Source organism: Sarcophilus harrisii, chromosome 3 (assembly GCF_902635505.1).
Source record: "Sarcophilus harrisii chromosome 3, mSarHar1.11, whole genome shotgun sequence".
Classification (NCBI taxonomy): Eukaryota; Metazoa; Chordata; class Mammalia; order Dasyuromorphia; family Dasyuridae; genus Sarcophilus; species Sarcophilus harrisii.
Window position 1 is genome coordinate 54,369,729 of NC_045428.1, and position 17,634 is coordinate 54,387,362.

Here is a 17,634-nt window from a genome sequence, read left to right on the forward strand (position 1 = left end):
GTATTTTCATATACAACATAGAAGATTCATAAAAAGTGTGTTTGCATAATTTGAATGGTAATTGTTAAATTTTAGATACTTTTTACAATATTTCTTTAGCATATATTCTCATATATATTAAATATATATTATTAGCATTAAGGTTTACTTCTGCTAAGGAAGAAGTTTTGATGAATTACATTACTGTGCATTGCTTTTGTATATTTTAATAATGTTGTCCACCCCATATATCTATTGACTTTTCTAGATTTTCTTTTATATGTGACAATGTATTTTTTAAAGAAAAAGGCTTTAGAAGGTCCTGAAATAGTCTGGCCATAAAATCAGAATAAGGAAGGAGACAAGGCAAAATGGCAGACACATATGAGAGCTCCAAAAATACCACGTTCCAGTTCCAGTACTACTCACTTCTGAATCCCTTTGATTCTTGAAATTTGGGGAATAATTTCTACCCAAGATTCTAAATTGTTTTATGATCTCTCCCACATGTGTTTAATAATTATGACCTTAGGTTTTAAAATAAATAATTTATTTTAAAAAATAATATATATATGTGTGTGTGTGTCCATATATATATATATATACACACACACATACACATATTTCTTTTCTTTTCTCTGCATCCCCTAAAAAGCTTAGCAAATAAATGTAAGATTGTCAAATAAGTGCATGTCAGCCCATTTCCTCTCAATGGTAAACTGATCCCACTTGATAAAAAACAGACACCAAATACCTTGTTCAGAAGAATTCCACTTCCCAACTATATCAATTCAAGGGCTGTTGATTGATGGAAATAATATTTCCTTTTTCTTAATTTTTTAAAAAGCTATTTTAAACAAAGTAGTCAATGTCTTGTCTTTTTTCGTTAATGTTCCAAATGGTAGACTCTCAAATAAGTTCTTGGATATTTGTTGCTAGTGTTCTAATCCTTGAATTTAAACTCTCTTTCATGATGCATGAAAATATTCCATATGGCCTGACTTCCAGGTTGTCAAGGTGAGTGATGTTCTACATGGGGCACACTTGGTCTCTTGGTTTTCTACTTTCCATACTCTCTTTTCATTCTCTACTTATGAGGTAAACTTGAAGGTTTTGTCTTTGTTCATGGGTTGTTATAACAGAATTTAATGTTTTAATTTTCATGCTAGTTACAAATATAATAACCTTATATTATAATGTCATCATGGACTCATTACAGATCAAGTGGACAGAAATATAAATTCAATTTATGCCATTTTGAGTGAGAATTATGTGGATGTGGCTTTGAATCAAATTCTATTTACATATCAGTGGAAGGTCCTTTTATAGTCTCTTCATAGAAATAATTAGAGTATCCCTAAAATAAATAGTGTTAACAATTGGAAAGAATATCCCTTAAACCCTTTGAAGGAAATATGGCAAGTTTTTCCTCTTCAGTTATTTAATTTGTGAAGACTAACAAGTTCCTCAAACTTTTTCCATGATTCTTTTTGTTTATTTATTCACTTTATACTTTATAAGGACAAAGGTGGGATTTTTAAAATATCCCTCACGTGCCCTTAACTCCTTTATTTCTCTATAAAAGAAAAGGAAAATACAAGGTTGTTGTTGTGGATTTTTTTTTTTGGTTCTATTCAGTCCCATGATTATTGGCCACAATGAAATCTCCCTGCCCTCTCTGTACTTGCAAGCAAATATGAAATGTTTATATGTGCATTTCTCAAATTAACTATCATGGAAAAGGCCCAGAGTATAAACCATCTGTCCAAACCACATAAAAGCACAGTCTGCTTGTATTCTTTGTGGTGAAAGATTGTGCCACATTTTATAAGGGGTTAACTTTCTAACTTTCTTTTAATATTGGCAAGACTTCCTGAATTTCCTTGGTTTTTAACCACTAGAATCACAAATTTGAGTCAATTTTGCACAGCCATATTAAAAATCTTATTTTTGAATAAAGTGTCACTTTAGAAACTATTCAGGATCAAGTAAGACCTAAGAAATGGGCTAAGTGGAATATTTATGTGCTATGATCATAGGAGCAAAAGGTTTGGAGTTGGAAGGAAGGTTAGGGTTTAAGGCAACCCCATATTTGTAAGAGAAAGAAAGTAAAGTACAAATAGTTGGGAATAATTCGGTGAGCTAGGTTAGAGTCATCATTGTATCTCTACCACTACTAAGTTATTAGTTTGTCATGTTTGATTAAAGAGATGACAGACTCTGTGGGATAGTGCATGTAGAGCTGGTCTTGGAATCAGGAAAACATAGGATGAAGTCCATGTTTCTGACAAATGCATATATAAATGTGTGATCTTGGGTGCCTCCTGTGCCTCAGGCAGCTCTCTAAGACTGCAAACTGGCAAGAGAGAAGTTGTTGATCTTTATCACTGAAGAAACATTTCATGATAGAAATTCTCCAGGCTGATAAAATCATAAGTCTGGATCTTTACCTCCTACATTTTATTTTATTATCCAGCCATATCTATCTATCTATATATCTATCCATCCATCCATCCATCCATCCACCCAATCATCCATCCATCCATCCAATCATCCATCCATCCAATCATCTATCTATCTATCTATCTATCTATCTATCCACCCTCCCTCCCTCCCTCCATTCACCACCTAGCTATCAGTCTATCACCTTTCTTTTTTGGTTTCCTTCTTTTTTTCTGTCTTTCTGAGTTTTTTCATTTATCTTCCCTCCCTCCCTTCCTTCCTTCCTTCCTTCCTTCCTTCCTTCCTTCCTTCCTTCCTTCAGTGGATCTCTATCTTTTCCCAGGTAGAAGTGAAGTGGGCACTTATGGGACTGATCCTACTAATAGTTGACATTGAAGCTTTAATCTGTTATTTTCAATCTGGGCAATTTCACCTATCCCTAGGAAACCTGGGTCTTCCCATTGTTGAGGATTGGTGTTGGATTTAGTACAGACACCTAATCAGCATTAGCTTTATTAAAGCTCAATATTCCTAAACAACAACAACAAAAATCCAGCCTTCCTAGTAGTAAGGGTCATAGACATTTGCCACTACCTGACCCCATCTTAAATTTTAACAATAATTATAGTCAGTTTGATAATATCTAAATGATAACTCTGCCTCACATTTGTGCTACACTTTCCACAAAGTTTTTCAAATCCCTTTCCTCTCATTTATTTGATTCTCATGATGACCATATGAGGTAAGCAGAGGAAACATTATTATCCTAATTTTACAGAATAGGAAACTGGCAGAGGATTGATGACTTCCCTAAGGTAAATCAGTAAGTCTTGGTGATGGAATTAGAATCTAGGTTTTCTGATTCTTGGACCAGTAATCTTTCCACGATTGCCTTGCAATTTATTCTCTTTTAAGGTAACTATTTATTGTCCTAACAACAAAGATTGCATAACCAATGGATTAAAAACCCCAAACCAAACAAATCCATACCATATATATTCAATATATGTCAAGATGGAGTGATTTTCCTTTCTGGTTTTCAGTCCTGTTGGAGAATATGAGGACAGAAATGTCATTAAAATATTTGTCTTATTAATAAATGGGTTCTATTTTAAGCTGTCTAAAGAAACAAAAAGTTTTTTTCCCTTGAAAACAAAGCAAAACAAAAACAAATAGATAAAAAGATATCTATATCTGTCTATGTATCTATATCCAATTCCCATGACCATTGTTGCCCCTTAGGATATCTGAAGTGGTAAAATGAAGCTTTAAAAAAAATATTCTAAATGTAATTGAAAAGAAAAAATTTGAGCCTTGAGAGATCTTGAAATTCTCACCCATCAGAATAAATTAAACCATGCAGATACACCAGTTTCAATTTTACAGTAACACATTAGGAAGACATTTGAGCCAGCCTTGGGTTGGCCAGATTCTCTCCTACTGCCTCTGGCAGCTGGTGCCACAGTGAAAAGTGGGGAGGACTGGGGCAGGCTCTGAGGGTCGCCTAAGTCTTGGAGCCCTAAAGTCTCCCCCTTTTTGCAATACCTCATACATCTAAACCCATTAGGCAGGCAAGTCCTCCACGATGTGTGGAATGGTCTTATTAAATTTTGTTTGTTTATAGATAACTAGACAACAAAGAGCTTGTCCCTTTGTATATGGCTTCATGGGAGGATTCCCTTGCATTTTCAGGTGAACCTGGCCCACCTGCAGATACCTCTTCATGCCCCAAAATCCCAGGACTTCCGGGGGTTCCAGGCCCAAGAGGACCAGAAGGGAAGATGGGACACCCAGGGCAACGAGGTCTTCCAGGCTCACCAGGTATTACTTATTCAAAGACTGCTCTTGATTGTACTGTATCCATCAGAAATGGGGAAACAAAGCATTGAGCTTTGAAGTAATCACAGGACGAGGCAGCTGGGTGTTCCGGTGGGTAGAACTTTAGATTTGGAGGCCCAAAAACAAAATTTCAAATCCCACCTTAGAAGCATAAAGATCTGTAAACTTGGTCTACCTCAGTTTCCCCATGTGTAAAAGTGGGATAACAATGTCTACCAACCAGGTATCATTGTCATTATCATTATTGCCCAGGGTCCCAAAGCTAGGGAATATCTGAGGTAGCATTTGAACCTAGACCTTCTGGACTCCTGGTCCATTGTGGGTCTTCCAGTGTAAGTCCAGAAAGCAAGTGTTTCATTAGTTATTATTACTATTATCATTATTATTGTCATTGCTATCATCATCATTATTATTCCTAATTAATGTACTCCCCTAATGACATCTCTTCTACTTTTACTGTGAACTTATTTAAAGCTGTTGTTTAAACTGTCAAGTGCTCAGGTTTTATCTCAGCAACTAGATGTCAAGCTCAAGAGAAAAGATTGTTTCTTATATAATACTGCCTTCATCAGAGCCCCCATCACTGTGTTTTATACTTAATAGGTACTCAAAACATATCTGCTGATTTGATTTTGAGAAAAACAATGACACTGTATTTTAGGCTTTAAAATTCATTTTAAAATAAGTAATTGGGGAGGTATGGAGTAAAAAAAAAAAGCAATGGGAAGATACAGAGAAGGAAATTTAATTTCATTTTATTTAACAAGTTTTTATTAAGTGCTTGCAGTGGAAAAAGCACTGTGTACTTTGTACCAGGGGTACAAAGACTGAAAAAGAAATATCAACACCCTTGACCTCAGGGAGTCTATTGGGGAAATGGGGCTCAAGATTGATTTTTCCTTTCTGGTTTTCAATCTTATTGGAGAATATGGGGAGAGAAATGGAAAAGTGGATCGTTCTTTAGACAAGATGCTTCACTGTTGAATAAAGAAAAAAAATATATATATATATATATGTGCATATGTATGTATGTATACATAGATTTTTTTATTTTACATAATCTGAAATTTGTAAAATAGTGGCTTCCATGGTACTTTCTTCAAGTTCATCCTGAAGCTCAACAATTCCTCTAGGATTACCATCTCCCAAGGGGTCCTGTTTGCGTTAATTTCCTCCTGCTTCATAGACATGGAGGATGCAATGAGGGAGTTGAAGGTGATTAATTCAGAGGTTACTGGCGTCCTCAGACTAATTTTCACAGCACAGCCGCCTCCTAATAATCCACGTGTGAATTACCCAAATGGGCACCAAGGCCATTTCCGCTTCGGCTTCCCCCGAAGCACAGCTGTGCCTTTGGCTCTATATGGTCCCGAGCCAGCGTCATTGGAAGTGTAACTCAGTTCTATACCACCTGTTTCTCTCATCTTCTCCCCACCCCAAGTGGCTAAGCTGGGATCATCAAGAGATGCCTTTCTCTGCTGGAACCTCAGCGATATTTGGGGAGTATCCAGTTTTTTTCCATTCATTGGGACCCTTGGGATTTTTATTTGCTGCTCCCCTCCTTCCCTCATCTAAACTATCTGAGCCACATTGCCCATGCATGGACATAGATAATTGGAAGCTTATTAAAGTAACTTCCTTTTCCAACACACAGTGCTAGTGATTAAACTAAAAGTTGTTTTGTTTTTCTTTTCTTGGAATTCTCTTCTCCCTGTAACTTTCTGATTTTGAAGATGCATGGAAAAATCTTTTGTTGTTAGTGTAATCAACCATATTCTTGCTTTGTGTTTTCAAAACATATGCATAGTTTTCAACATTCACTCTTGCAAAACCTTGGTTCCAATTTTTTTCCTCCTTCTTTCCATCTATCCCCTCCCCTAGATGGCAAGTAATCCAATATATGTTAAACATGTGCAATTCTTCTATACACAAGAAAAATCAGATCAAAAGAAAAAAAAATGAGAAAGAAAACAAAATGCTAGCAAATAACAACAAAAAGTGAAAATACTATGTTGCTATCGATATTCAGTCCCACAGTCCGTCCTCTCTCTGCAACCATATTTTTTCTCCCTGACCAGTCCAATATGGAATATATCCTCATTTCGTTAAGTGAATTTCTGAGGTCCTTTTTTCCCTTTATATACATTGTAGATGTGTCTCTAAAACATAACTTTTATTTATGTACTGAAAATACTTAATGCCTTTAAAATTATATTCATACTCTTTGTTTGAATATCACCTTCATTTATAAATATATCCCTTCCTTCCTTCCCAGCTAAAGAGCAATATCTAGTAAAAAAAAAATTAAAAAGAAGAAAAAAAGGCAAACAACACATTATTTGAGTTTGATAATGAATACAGTGTTCCATGCTCATAATTTCCTACTTCACTGGAGGAAGGGAGATACATTTTTCCTTCTTTTCTCAAGGGCCAAGTATGGATCTTATAATGAGAATGTTCAATTTCAGTTTTCATTTTTTTTGTTCTTAATGCCTTCAAAGTATCTGCCATTATGGACTCACTCTTTCTTTGAGATTTGGCGGTGGAGTTGGAAAGGAAATGCCTGAATAGTTAAAGGATCTGGATTCAAATCCCAGATCTTTCATCTGGGGTACTTCTTGGCAAGTCCCATGATCTCTCAACCTCAGTTTCTTCATCTATAAACTGAGGGAAGTGGACCTTAGAAATCCCTTCTGGCCCTAAATCATTTTGTCCCTTACAGGTGACAATCCTACCATTTTTGCACATTTGTAATGGAGATCCCAGATGGCTCCAATATACTTTCTCACCCTTACCTTGTAGAATCCCAAATTTCCTTTAAAATTTAGCTTAACTGCTGCCTCTCTCCTTAATCCTTTTCCTTTTTGAGAATTCCCTAGTCTTTCTCATCTACTTCCCCAATAGGGGGAATTTTGAATATTTTTTTGAATTTTGAATATTCTTGTATATATACATATTGTCTCCCCAATCGAATGTAAGCTCCTTGAGGGCAGGGACTGTATCATTTTTAGCTTTATATCCCCAAGACCCGGCATACTTCTGGCACATATTATAATAATAGCTAACATTTACATAGCACTTACCACGTGCTGGGCTAAATATGAATTATTATTTAGAGATGTGTCCCAGACAAATCTTATTAAAAACACCAGTATTAGCTGTATTTTAATATATATAATAGTATGACAATAACATCTATTTTAATAATAATCATAGCTTTTATATAACACTATGAAACAGGCATTACTATTCTAAGTACTTTATATTTATTATTTTTTGATCCTAACAACAACCCTGGGAAGTAGCTACTATTATTAATCTTCATTTGAGGGACCAGCAAGCTGAGGCAAATAGCTAAGTACCTTGCTTAATATCATAAAGCTAGTTTGAGAATGGATTTGAACTCTGGGCTCCCAGTCTGAAGACTTAATATGCTACCCACTATCACCTGGCTAACTTTATGCAGTGGCTGGCACACAGTAGGTGCTTAATAAATGCTGGTTGGTAGACTGATCCAAGATAGTGTGGATACTTTCAAGATTTTTTTACTCACCCAATTGTACCTGGGAATTGCTCTCAGTTCCCAGGTGGCCAGAGAAGCTGGGTTATCTGTTCCTGTGATGAAGGAATCTGCTCTCACTTTGAATAGAAAGCTGCTTTCGTGTAAGCTCCTAGATCTGGCAGCTTTCTTTTTTGTTTTTGCCTTTTTTTTTGAGCCAAGCCACTTGACTCTCTCAAAGAAGATAATCACATGTCACGCAGGATGGTTGCTAAATGTTATTTCACTCTATTAAAAAAAATTCCAATCCAGACCTTGTCAGTGCTGTGTAAAGATCCCAGCATACAACTTGGATGAACAGGAACCTTTTTCCCTGTCTCTAAGGCAACATCGCAGCCTGACAATTTCTTTCTGTTTTTCCCTGAAGGGAACAAAGCCCACATTATAACATCTGGTGTGGGAACTTTTCCCCAACTCCATAGATAATGAGCTCTTCCAGTATGTATACCAGAAAGCCCACCTGCTGCCTCTGTAATAAAACGGAAATGGCTCAAGCCCACTTCCCTCTTGGAAATATCCAGAAATATTCTCGTCCTTAAGGTACCATGGGTTGGGCAAAGAAAAACACCAATGCTTGGATAACCTCCAGGGAACCTCCCCTCCTTCTTCCCCACCTCTCAGAATCACAGTAAATGTAAATTTTGCATTACGTTGGTGCAATGAGCACTTTTCTTTGCTTTTACTCCTATGTCTGGAACAAATACCCTTCTCCCTCCCCTCCACTTTAAAGTATCTATAGCTTCCTTTAAGGTTTAACTCAAACACCCCTTTTACTCTAGTTGTTCTGCTCAGTTGTGGGTGATTCCCCTCCTTCCTTCCCTAAATTTCTTTTTATTTACTCTGAATATATGTTGTGTATAGTTACATTTAGTGGTCCTCAAACTTTTGTTCTCAATATCTTTATTCTATTAAAAATGATTGAGGATCTATCCAAAGAGTTTTTGTTTATGTGGTTTATAATTATAGATATTGATCCCATTAAAAATAAAAACTAATTATGAATTTGTAGACTCTCTAAAAGGATTTCAGAGATTCCCAGGATGCTCTGGACCAGACTTTGAGAATCACTGGTTACATTCATATATGTTGTTTCTTCCCAGCAGAATATAAGCTTCTTGAGGGGGATCTTTGTAACTACATTGCCAGGAGAAGTACCTTGGTAAAGTGGATAGACAGTTGGTTTGTAAAGTCAGGAAAGCCTGACATATATTTGCTTTATGACCCTAGACAAATTACTTAACCTCTCAGTGCTCTGGTCAACTCTACAAATCTATAAGCTACAGAGAATGTGATGAACTGCATCGATAGACACTTTCCCCACCTGGAAATTGAAATCACAAGTGTGGAGACTGTTCTTATCCTATTCCATCAACTAACTCAGTAGCTGGCACTTAATGGGCACTTAGGAAATGTTCATTGAATTAAACTAAATAGAATAGATCCTCATATAATCCAGGTAAGGGAGAGGTTTTTTTTAAACCATCTCTACTAAAAAAGGGGGAGGTGTTAAGATAATAATCTTCTAATTTTATTGAGGGGGGCACATTACAATGCCGTACAAGGTACTATACTGACCAAAGAGGAAATTAATATATTATTATAATTATATGTACATATATTATAAATTAATATAACCTGGACATTCCAAAAAATAAATTCAAAGAAATAAAACAAACAATAGGAGAAAATTCCCCAAAATTGCAGAAGTGATGTTATAGTAGTAGTAGTAGTAGTAACAGTGGTGGTGATGGTGAGATGAGGAGGAGGAAGAGGGGGAGGAGAGAAGAAGAAAGAGGAGAAGAAGAAGTAGTACTACTACTGGAAGTAGAAATAGTAAAAGAAATAGTAGTAAGTAATAATAGTAGGAGTAATAGAAGTAGTAATAGCAGTTAATAGAAAAAGAATAGTAATAATAGTAGTAGTATAGTAATAGTAGTTGAAAAAGAAGTGGTAATAGTATTAGTTGAAAAAGAAAAAGAAGTAGTAGTAGTTAAAAAGAAGTGGTAGTAGTAGTAGAAGAAGTAGTAGTAGTTGAAGAAGAAAAAGTAGTAGTAGTTGAAATAGAAGTGGTGAAGTAGAGGAAGAGGAAGAAGGTGGAGAGGAAGGTGAGGAAGAGGAAGAAGGAGGAGAAAGAAGGAAGAAAGGAAGGTATAAATAATAATATGATTAACATAGGGATTTACAGTTGACAAAGTATTTTATAAATGTTAGCTCATCTTATCTTCACAATAATCATGGGAGGTGGATACCATTTTTATTCCCCTCTTATGGTAAGAAAACAGAACTTAAGTGACTTGCCCAAGGTGACATACCTAGTAAATATCTGAGACAAGATTTGAACTTGGGTTTTCCTGACTCTGGATGCATTGCTCTATTTCCTATGATCTCTTGCTACTTAGTTATAGGTAAAAATAGCTCAACTCATAATTCTGTAGTTTACGAAATTTACCCCTTTTCCTTTTCTTGAAAAATAAGAATATACCTGTCCTCTTCCAGCCCTGTGTGTTTCTGTTGTTCATCAGAGTCTTTCAGAAGTATCTGGCAATGACTTAGTCACTGTATGTCAGTTCTTTCAGTACCTGGGCATATAACAGCCAGGTGATTTCTCTTACTCTGCTCTTAGTTACTTTGGATATTCACTCCTATTTAGTCATTTCTTATTTTTTCTGTTCACCTTTTTTGTTGTTGTTTGCTTGCTTTTTTTCTTTCTCTTTTCCCCCCTTTTTGATCTGATTTTTCTTGTGCAGCATGATAACTGGGCAAATATGCATAAAAGAATTGCACATGTTTAACATATATTGGATTACTTGCTGTCTAAATGAGGGGCATGGGGAAGAGAAGGAGAAAAATTTGGAACACAAGGTTTTTCAAGGATGAATGTTGCAAACTATATGCAAAACTATATTTTGAAAATAAAAAGCAAAAAAAAAAAAAAACCTTGGTGATTGATTGCAAAACAGATTCCTTTCTGTGTGAGGGTTCAAGAGTAGGGAGTTATTGTGGAATATTTAATGGAGGAAGTTGAAAGGCATTAACAACCAGTGCAGATCACTAAATTGCTGTGCCTTAGTAGGATTTGTTTTTTGGAAATAAGGATGCATGTTCCAATTTTAAAATAATGAAATCAACAGCAAGACCTTGTCTGTGATCATCAGGAAAAGAAAGAGAATAATTTTCACTTATTCACACATATGAAGACATTGACTGATTGTATTTGACTCAATACAGACCTTTTTTGAGTGCATTACCATGCCTGTATCCAGAACTTTTCCTGCAGACTTTGAATCCCTCTGACAGCTTCCAGGAATCCAGGGACACCTCTATGCCAAGATGAATTATCAGAGTGGATTTGTAATGGCAGCTTACTTAATATAATTACTTGAAAGAGACACAGAGAGAGACACACATAGAAAAACAGACAGACTCACAGACAGACAGAAATAGAAACAGAGATACATAAGCGAGACAGAGGCAGAAATGCAGAGAGAGAGAGAGAGAGAGAGAGAGAGAGAGAGAGAGAGAGAGAGAGAAACAGACAGAGACAGGGATATAGAGAAGCTTTTTAAATCTCAAGAGAATATTTCCTAAAAGTATTTTTTTTTATCCAAACAAGACACCCATAATCTAATATATTTTAAGGAATGGGATTAACCAACAGTGAGTAGCTGAATGTTTTTTGCTTAATTAAGGACCAAAGTCAATAAGTAACTTAAATGACATAATATTTAAATTCTTCTTAAGGCTTCTGAAATAATATTAATATCTATGAATAACAACATTTGGGGGACATTTTAACCATCCTATTTAAATGATTCCATTCAGTTAGAAATAATTAATTACCTGCTTTATACAAGGGGGCTTTGCTAAGTGCTAGGTATACAAAGACAAAAAAGAAATAGTTCCAGCTGTCAAGCAGCTTAAACATATTAATGTCGTTCCTCAAACTTCCAGTCCACCTAAATGCTTTCCTCTAAAATTCTTAGCTCTATTCTCTGGGTCTTTTTATAAAAAACTACAATGAATTCTATTTTAAAATAATGTAATTTTTTAGTTTAAGTTCACATAGTAAGACCTTGCCTATTAGATGGACTGTATCATAGGTGATTTGTATTATAAAATGAAAGTGTATTTACTAAAAAAAAATATGTAACGGAAGAAATGGCATTGAAGTTGAACTAAAAATTGGCTAAAAGTCCAGTAGATGAAGTGAAGGCTGGGGATATGAAAATGGCTTCCCAGACTTTTCTTATTAAAGTTTACATGGGAAAATACCAGTGATTTCAGCAGTGTTATCGTGGGTGTCCACAGAAGGTTTGTATTTCTGAATTTTATGTAAGACAATATATAGGCTGAATGCTATGAATAACTCTACAGGACACAAAGGCGAGCGTGGTGTGGATGGCCAAAGGGGTTTGGATGGTGGTCCTGGTCCTCCAGGACCACCTGGAAGTAAAGGAGACCCAGGAGAAGACGGCTGTGGAGGGGCGCCAGGTAAGGTCCACTTTGGCTATTGTTGTTCTGAGTTGTCTGAGCCAGATTACCAACCTCTTACAATGCAAGTAGATCTCTGGGGTTGGATTTTCTCTAACCTGATAGAAGGGAGTCATGTTTCAATAACAAAACAAGCATAGATCTCCCCAAATTTCACTTGATCTTAAACTATCACGAAGCCTTATCAAAAGGTCCCTGAATCCATTGCAGTGCTTTACAAACCCTCTGCCAATCAGTAAGCCCAGAGATATGTCTGTCTTCAACCTCTATCATAGTTTTACCAGATAATTAAAAGCCATTTCATCTGCCATTTTCTGCAATGATACAGCCTGAGAAATTTGACTGAAGCTCCTGGAAGGTGATCCTGAAGAAGCGGGCACCATCAGTCACTCTCTATGTGTTTCTCAATCCCTCTGCTTCCTAGTTTCCCAGTACTTACTAACATCTCAAGTTTTTCTTAAGTTTTAAAATATTTCTTGGAATAAACATAGAATATAGCACTCTTTTCTAAATCAGAATGAAAATATTTATAGTGAAGATAATGGGAAGAAAAAGGGATTTTTAACCTGGGGTTGTAAAGTTTTTGATTACTGTATTCAAATATAATTGGCTTTCTTTGTAATTCTATGTGCTCTATTTTATATTTTTAAAAACATTATTCTGAGGAGGGGGCAATAAAGTTAGTTCACCATACTGCTAAAGCCAAGTCAACAAGCATTTATTAAGTGCCTACTATATGTCAGGTATGATAGCAAGCACTAGCAGTTTCTTCCTTCAAGGAGATTATAGTTTAAGAGTGAGTGGGGTAGGGATGGGGGCATATGGCAAACAACTCCAAATAAAATATAAACAGGATGAAGTTAAAGGGAAGTCTAAATTAACATCACAGAGGACTAGGAAAGGCTTTTCATAAAAGGTGAGATTTTATTTGAGACTGGACCCTAAAAAGTTAAAAATTATTCCTGGTTTTTGTTGTTGTTTATTCTTTGTTCTTGAAGAGTTCCAATGACATTACCAAGGATGTCTTGATTTGACATGAATCAAAGCTTCAGGTGTCAAACCAGGGTGGTCATGCACTACAGTAGCAGTAATCTGTTATATACATAAATGAAGTAGCCATTACTTATTTAAACATCCTGGGTTGCCTTTATTTTTTTTTTTCCTTTATACCACAAGGTCCCCCTGGCCCAACTGGGGATCCAGGACCCAAAGGTTCTGGAACTAGATACCTTAATGGATTCCTACTGGTTCTCCACAGTCAGACAGACAAAGAACCCTCTTGTCCTGAGGGAATGTCCAAGCTGTGGACTGGATATAGCCTGTTGTATCTGGAAGGCCAGGAGAAAGCACATAACCAAGACCTAGGTGAGTCTTTATAGCAGAATCTAAATGCACAATGCTTTATTTGAATCTTTGGATATTGATATATTAGTATGTTGATATTATTTTTAATAATATATTAGTATATATACTATAATAAAACAAAACTTAAAATTTTAATTGCACACTGATATTTAATAAGTTTTCATTTTCTTGATTTCTTTTTGTATAATTCTTTTCTTTCCTTTCCCTTTCTTAATCTTTTCTTCTTTCCAGAAGAAAAGATTATTGGCTGTTGAGTCACTCTAACTCATTTGAAAATAGTAATGTTATGTTTAAATATAAAGTATTTTATTTAAAAATAGAGAAAAAGTCATTTTTATGAAATGATATGCTTCAAGATAGTATACACAAAGGTGAACACATCGAGGGTCACACAGGAGACAAATTTTGGGCCAAACTGGTAATATTTTATCTTATTTTAGAACTTTGATGTGAAGATGAGACATGATGGTTTCTTGGTATTTGTTAATAATGTTTTTGCAAGACAGAACTAGATTCAAAGCTCTAGTTTTTAGTATCCCCAACATTTGATCACTTTAGAAAATGCTGTGGAAGAAAGACAGAGAAGGACATGAAATGATTTCATTGTGCCTTGTGGTTATTCATCCTGGTTCACTAGATTATTAAGAATAAGTTAATCTGCACAATTACAGGTTTGGACCCAATGGCTTTTGTGGTCCCTTCCAGCATTGAACCTTTATGGGTAAGACCCTTAGGAAAGAAACAGTGTTCCTGACACTGCGATTTCATCACCCCTGAGAATTACGTCTCTCCATCAAGGGCCAGAACTATGACAGAAACAATCCCTGTGGGCTTCTTTTTCCTAAAGGTCACTTAACACGCTGGGAATGTTCATAGAGAAAGAGCATTGGGATTTCTCCTTATTCCTAGGTCTGGCTGGATCCTGCCTTCCCATGTTCAGCACCATGCCATTTGCCTATTGCAACATCAACCAAGTCTGCCATTACGCCAGAAGGAATGACAAATCCTATTGGCTGTCGAGTGCTGCTCCTCTACCCATGATGCCCCTCTCTGAAGACGAAATACAAGCTTACATCAGCCGGTGTGTGGTGTGTGAGGCTCCAGGTCAGGCGATGGCTGTGCACAGTCAGGATCAGGCCATCCCTCCATGCCCACCCACCTGGAGAAGCCTTTGGATAGGGTATTCATTCCTAATGGTAAGTTAAGGGTGCCCACATTGCCTGGGATTTTGTAAAGCTCTCTTAGGGCTCCTTAATCCCAGGATTAAATTTCTCTGAAATATCAGAATCAATCAGTCGATCAATGAACATTTATTAAGTGCCTCCAGTGTGCCAGGCACTGTGCTAAATGGCAGGGATTCAAAAAGAGGCAAAAAGAAGTTGCTATCCTTGAGGAGCTCACAATCCAATGGAGGAGACAACATGCAAGCAAACACATACCGAGGAGTTATGTATAGGAGAAATAGGAAAAAATGAACAGAGGGAAGGCACGGGAATTAAGAGAGGCTGAAGGTGTGTGGGATGGGGGATGCTGAAGATAATCAAGAAAGTCCCTTATGTATCACAGCCTGTTGAGAGGTACAGCGATTTTGCACCCTAAGTTGGTTTTTTGGTTGCTTTTGGAGGCAGGACTCATGAAATGAGCTTTTAGTGCCTTTTTCAAAACTGGTTCTTCTTCCCCAGGGTGAACAGGACTTAATTTCCCCAAGCTCTACTTTTGATCTCAGTGCAGAAAATACTTCATTAGGGCCAGCCCCTTGTCATCCTAGGTTAGATTAGGCTGCTCCTGGCCCTTGTTTCAGATTCTACACTGGTCTCCCCCATTAGATCGGGCCATTCCTGGCCTTTGTTTTGGATCCCACACTAGTCTCCCCCATTAGATCGGGCCGCTCCTGGCCTTTGCTTGGGATCCCACACTGGTCTCCCCCATTAGATCGGGCTGCTCCTTTGCTTGGGATTCCATACCGGCCCCTGTCTTTGGCCCACCTTTCTGCCATCTGCCTTCCAGCTTTCAGTCCTTGTTTCTGTTTAGCACACAGGGGCGGGCGATCAAGGCGGGGGCCAGTCCCTCACCTCACCTGGAAGCTGCCTGGAAGACTTCAGAGCCGCGCCATTCATCGAGTGCCAAGGACGGCAGGGGACTTGTCACTTTTTCGCTAATGAATACAGCTTCTGGCTAACCACGGTGCCACCAGACTCGCTGCTCTCCTCAGCTCCTGTGCCAGACACCTTAAAACAGGAACGGGCCCAGCGCCAGAAGATCAGCAGATGCCAAGTCTGCATGAAGTACAGCTAAGGAGCCCCGGCCAGCCTGCTCTGACTCACAGAGACTTCTGGGGGGGAGAAGGAGTTGGGTTAAAAGATTCTAATGGTGCTTTATTACAGGGATTCAATTTTTCAAATGATCCTTGATTTAAACTTGGTTATCCGACAGTACTGTAATCCCCTTCTCAGTTCCGTAAAGAGCAAGTAAAAGTCAGGATTTGGCCAGACCGCTCCATTTCGGTCAAGTCCAAATATTGTCCATCATCTTGCGGAGGATGGAAGATCTGGCTTTATTGACCAGGAACGCCATTTATCGACCACGAATGCACAATCACCAATGGCCCGATTGTGGATTCTCTTAAGCAGAAGCTTCTTTTGTGGCTTCATAAAACCCCAGCGATAGAAGCTAGATGTCCTCATAATGCAAAAGGCCAATGGGTGACTTCTATAGGGAAAAAAATAACCCTACAGAGCCAGAAAATGAAAGTTTTTCAAAAATAATTGTACCAGATTTTCTTCAAATCATCATAGAATTCTTCAAGCACTTTAAAAAGGTCGTGAAACCATGATCCAAAGAAACACACAAAAATCAGACCACCAGTGTTAACAGTTCACTTTCAAGGTGAAATAATCATTAGGTTAGGAAGGCTCACAGTCACTGTATCCCAGAAACACATCACATTTGCATAAAAACATGAGAGAAACATAAGCCATTACCTTCTCGTTTGCATTTCTCCCTGAGAATAGAAATGCCATCTCTGACAGCCCTCTTGAAAAGTAGCAATTATGAAAAAAAAAAAAAGGATATTCAATGAGGGATTAAGCCCCTAAAAGCTGTTAATGAATATGAAGACAGGGATTAATGAAAATGTACCCCCTAATCCACCAAACTTCCAGATAGGTGATTTTCCTGGAAGCAAAGGGCAACGTCTGTCCTGAAGTATGGACACGCCAATGAGGATGTCCCACACAGAGGATGGGATGGGAGGGGTAGAAAGCAAGTGCACGTCTACAAGGCATTTATTTTCTCCCCCTTCCCGGGAAAGACTGTTCAGTTCCTTTGCATCTTATAATCAGTACTTTTCTCTCCAAGTGCATTAAGGGTATCTTATGCAGATAAGTGACAGAGCCATCATTATGGAGAGAAAATTAAGAGTTGGCTTAATTAATCTTAAGTAAATATATTCACTTAGGCCAAGGTCATACCACTGAAAAGACACAGAAATATTAATAAATGAAAACAGCCACATTCTGCTATCCACTGTAGATGTTTATATATGTATGTTATTTTCCTTTTCCAAAATTTCTCATTTTCAAATGTCGTATTTGTATAGTAAGGCAAAGCAGCACTTTGACATTGGACAGATTGATATTTTCATTAAAAATTCAGAACACATCTATGTCTTAATTTTTAAATGTAGCCATCTGTATACCAAAGGATCCATTCTTACATTTCTCTGAGAATCCAGCATCCCGATACTAAAATCTCAAAATAGTAATGAATTTCCATTTCTAAAAAAAGGCCTGCCACAACAACAAAGTCTCGGGGCTTTTGAGGAACCTAAAAGAAAGCTCAGTCTGAAATCTAGAGAAAAACAACTACTGAATCATGAGACAATGATATTCCATAAGACTAGAGTTTCAATTATTCCAAAGTACCTATAGGGGCAGGTAGGTGAGGCAGGGGATAAAGTA

General features: G+C 37.2%; 1 protein-coding gene across 2 annotated transcripts in view; it reads left to right on the top strand.

Moving 5' to 3' along the window:
- The window catches only part of COL4A4 (collagen type IV alpha 4 chain), a 141,228-nt gene extending 123,893 nt beyond the window's left edge, over window positions 1-17,335 (top strand). For both annotated transcript variants that reach the window (XM_031957942.1, XM_031957943.1), the window contains exons 43-48: window positions 988-996; window positions 4,114-4,242; window positions 12,194-12,310; window positions 13,487-13,675; window positions 14,585-14,871; window positions 15,707-17,335. In XM_031957942.1, the coding sequence (XP_031813802.1) occupies window positions 988-996; window positions 4,114-4,242; window positions 12,194-12,310; window positions 13,487-13,675; window positions 14,585-14,871; window positions 15,707-15,970 (995 nt within the window). In that variant the 3' untranslated portion in view covers window positions 15,971-17,335. The remainder of the gene's footprint in view (window positions 1-987; window positions 997-4,113; window positions 4,243-12,193; window positions 12,311-13,486; window positions 13,676-14,584; window positions 14,872-15,706) is intronic.
- The last annotated feature ends 299 nt before the right edge of the window (window positions 17,336-17,634 follow it).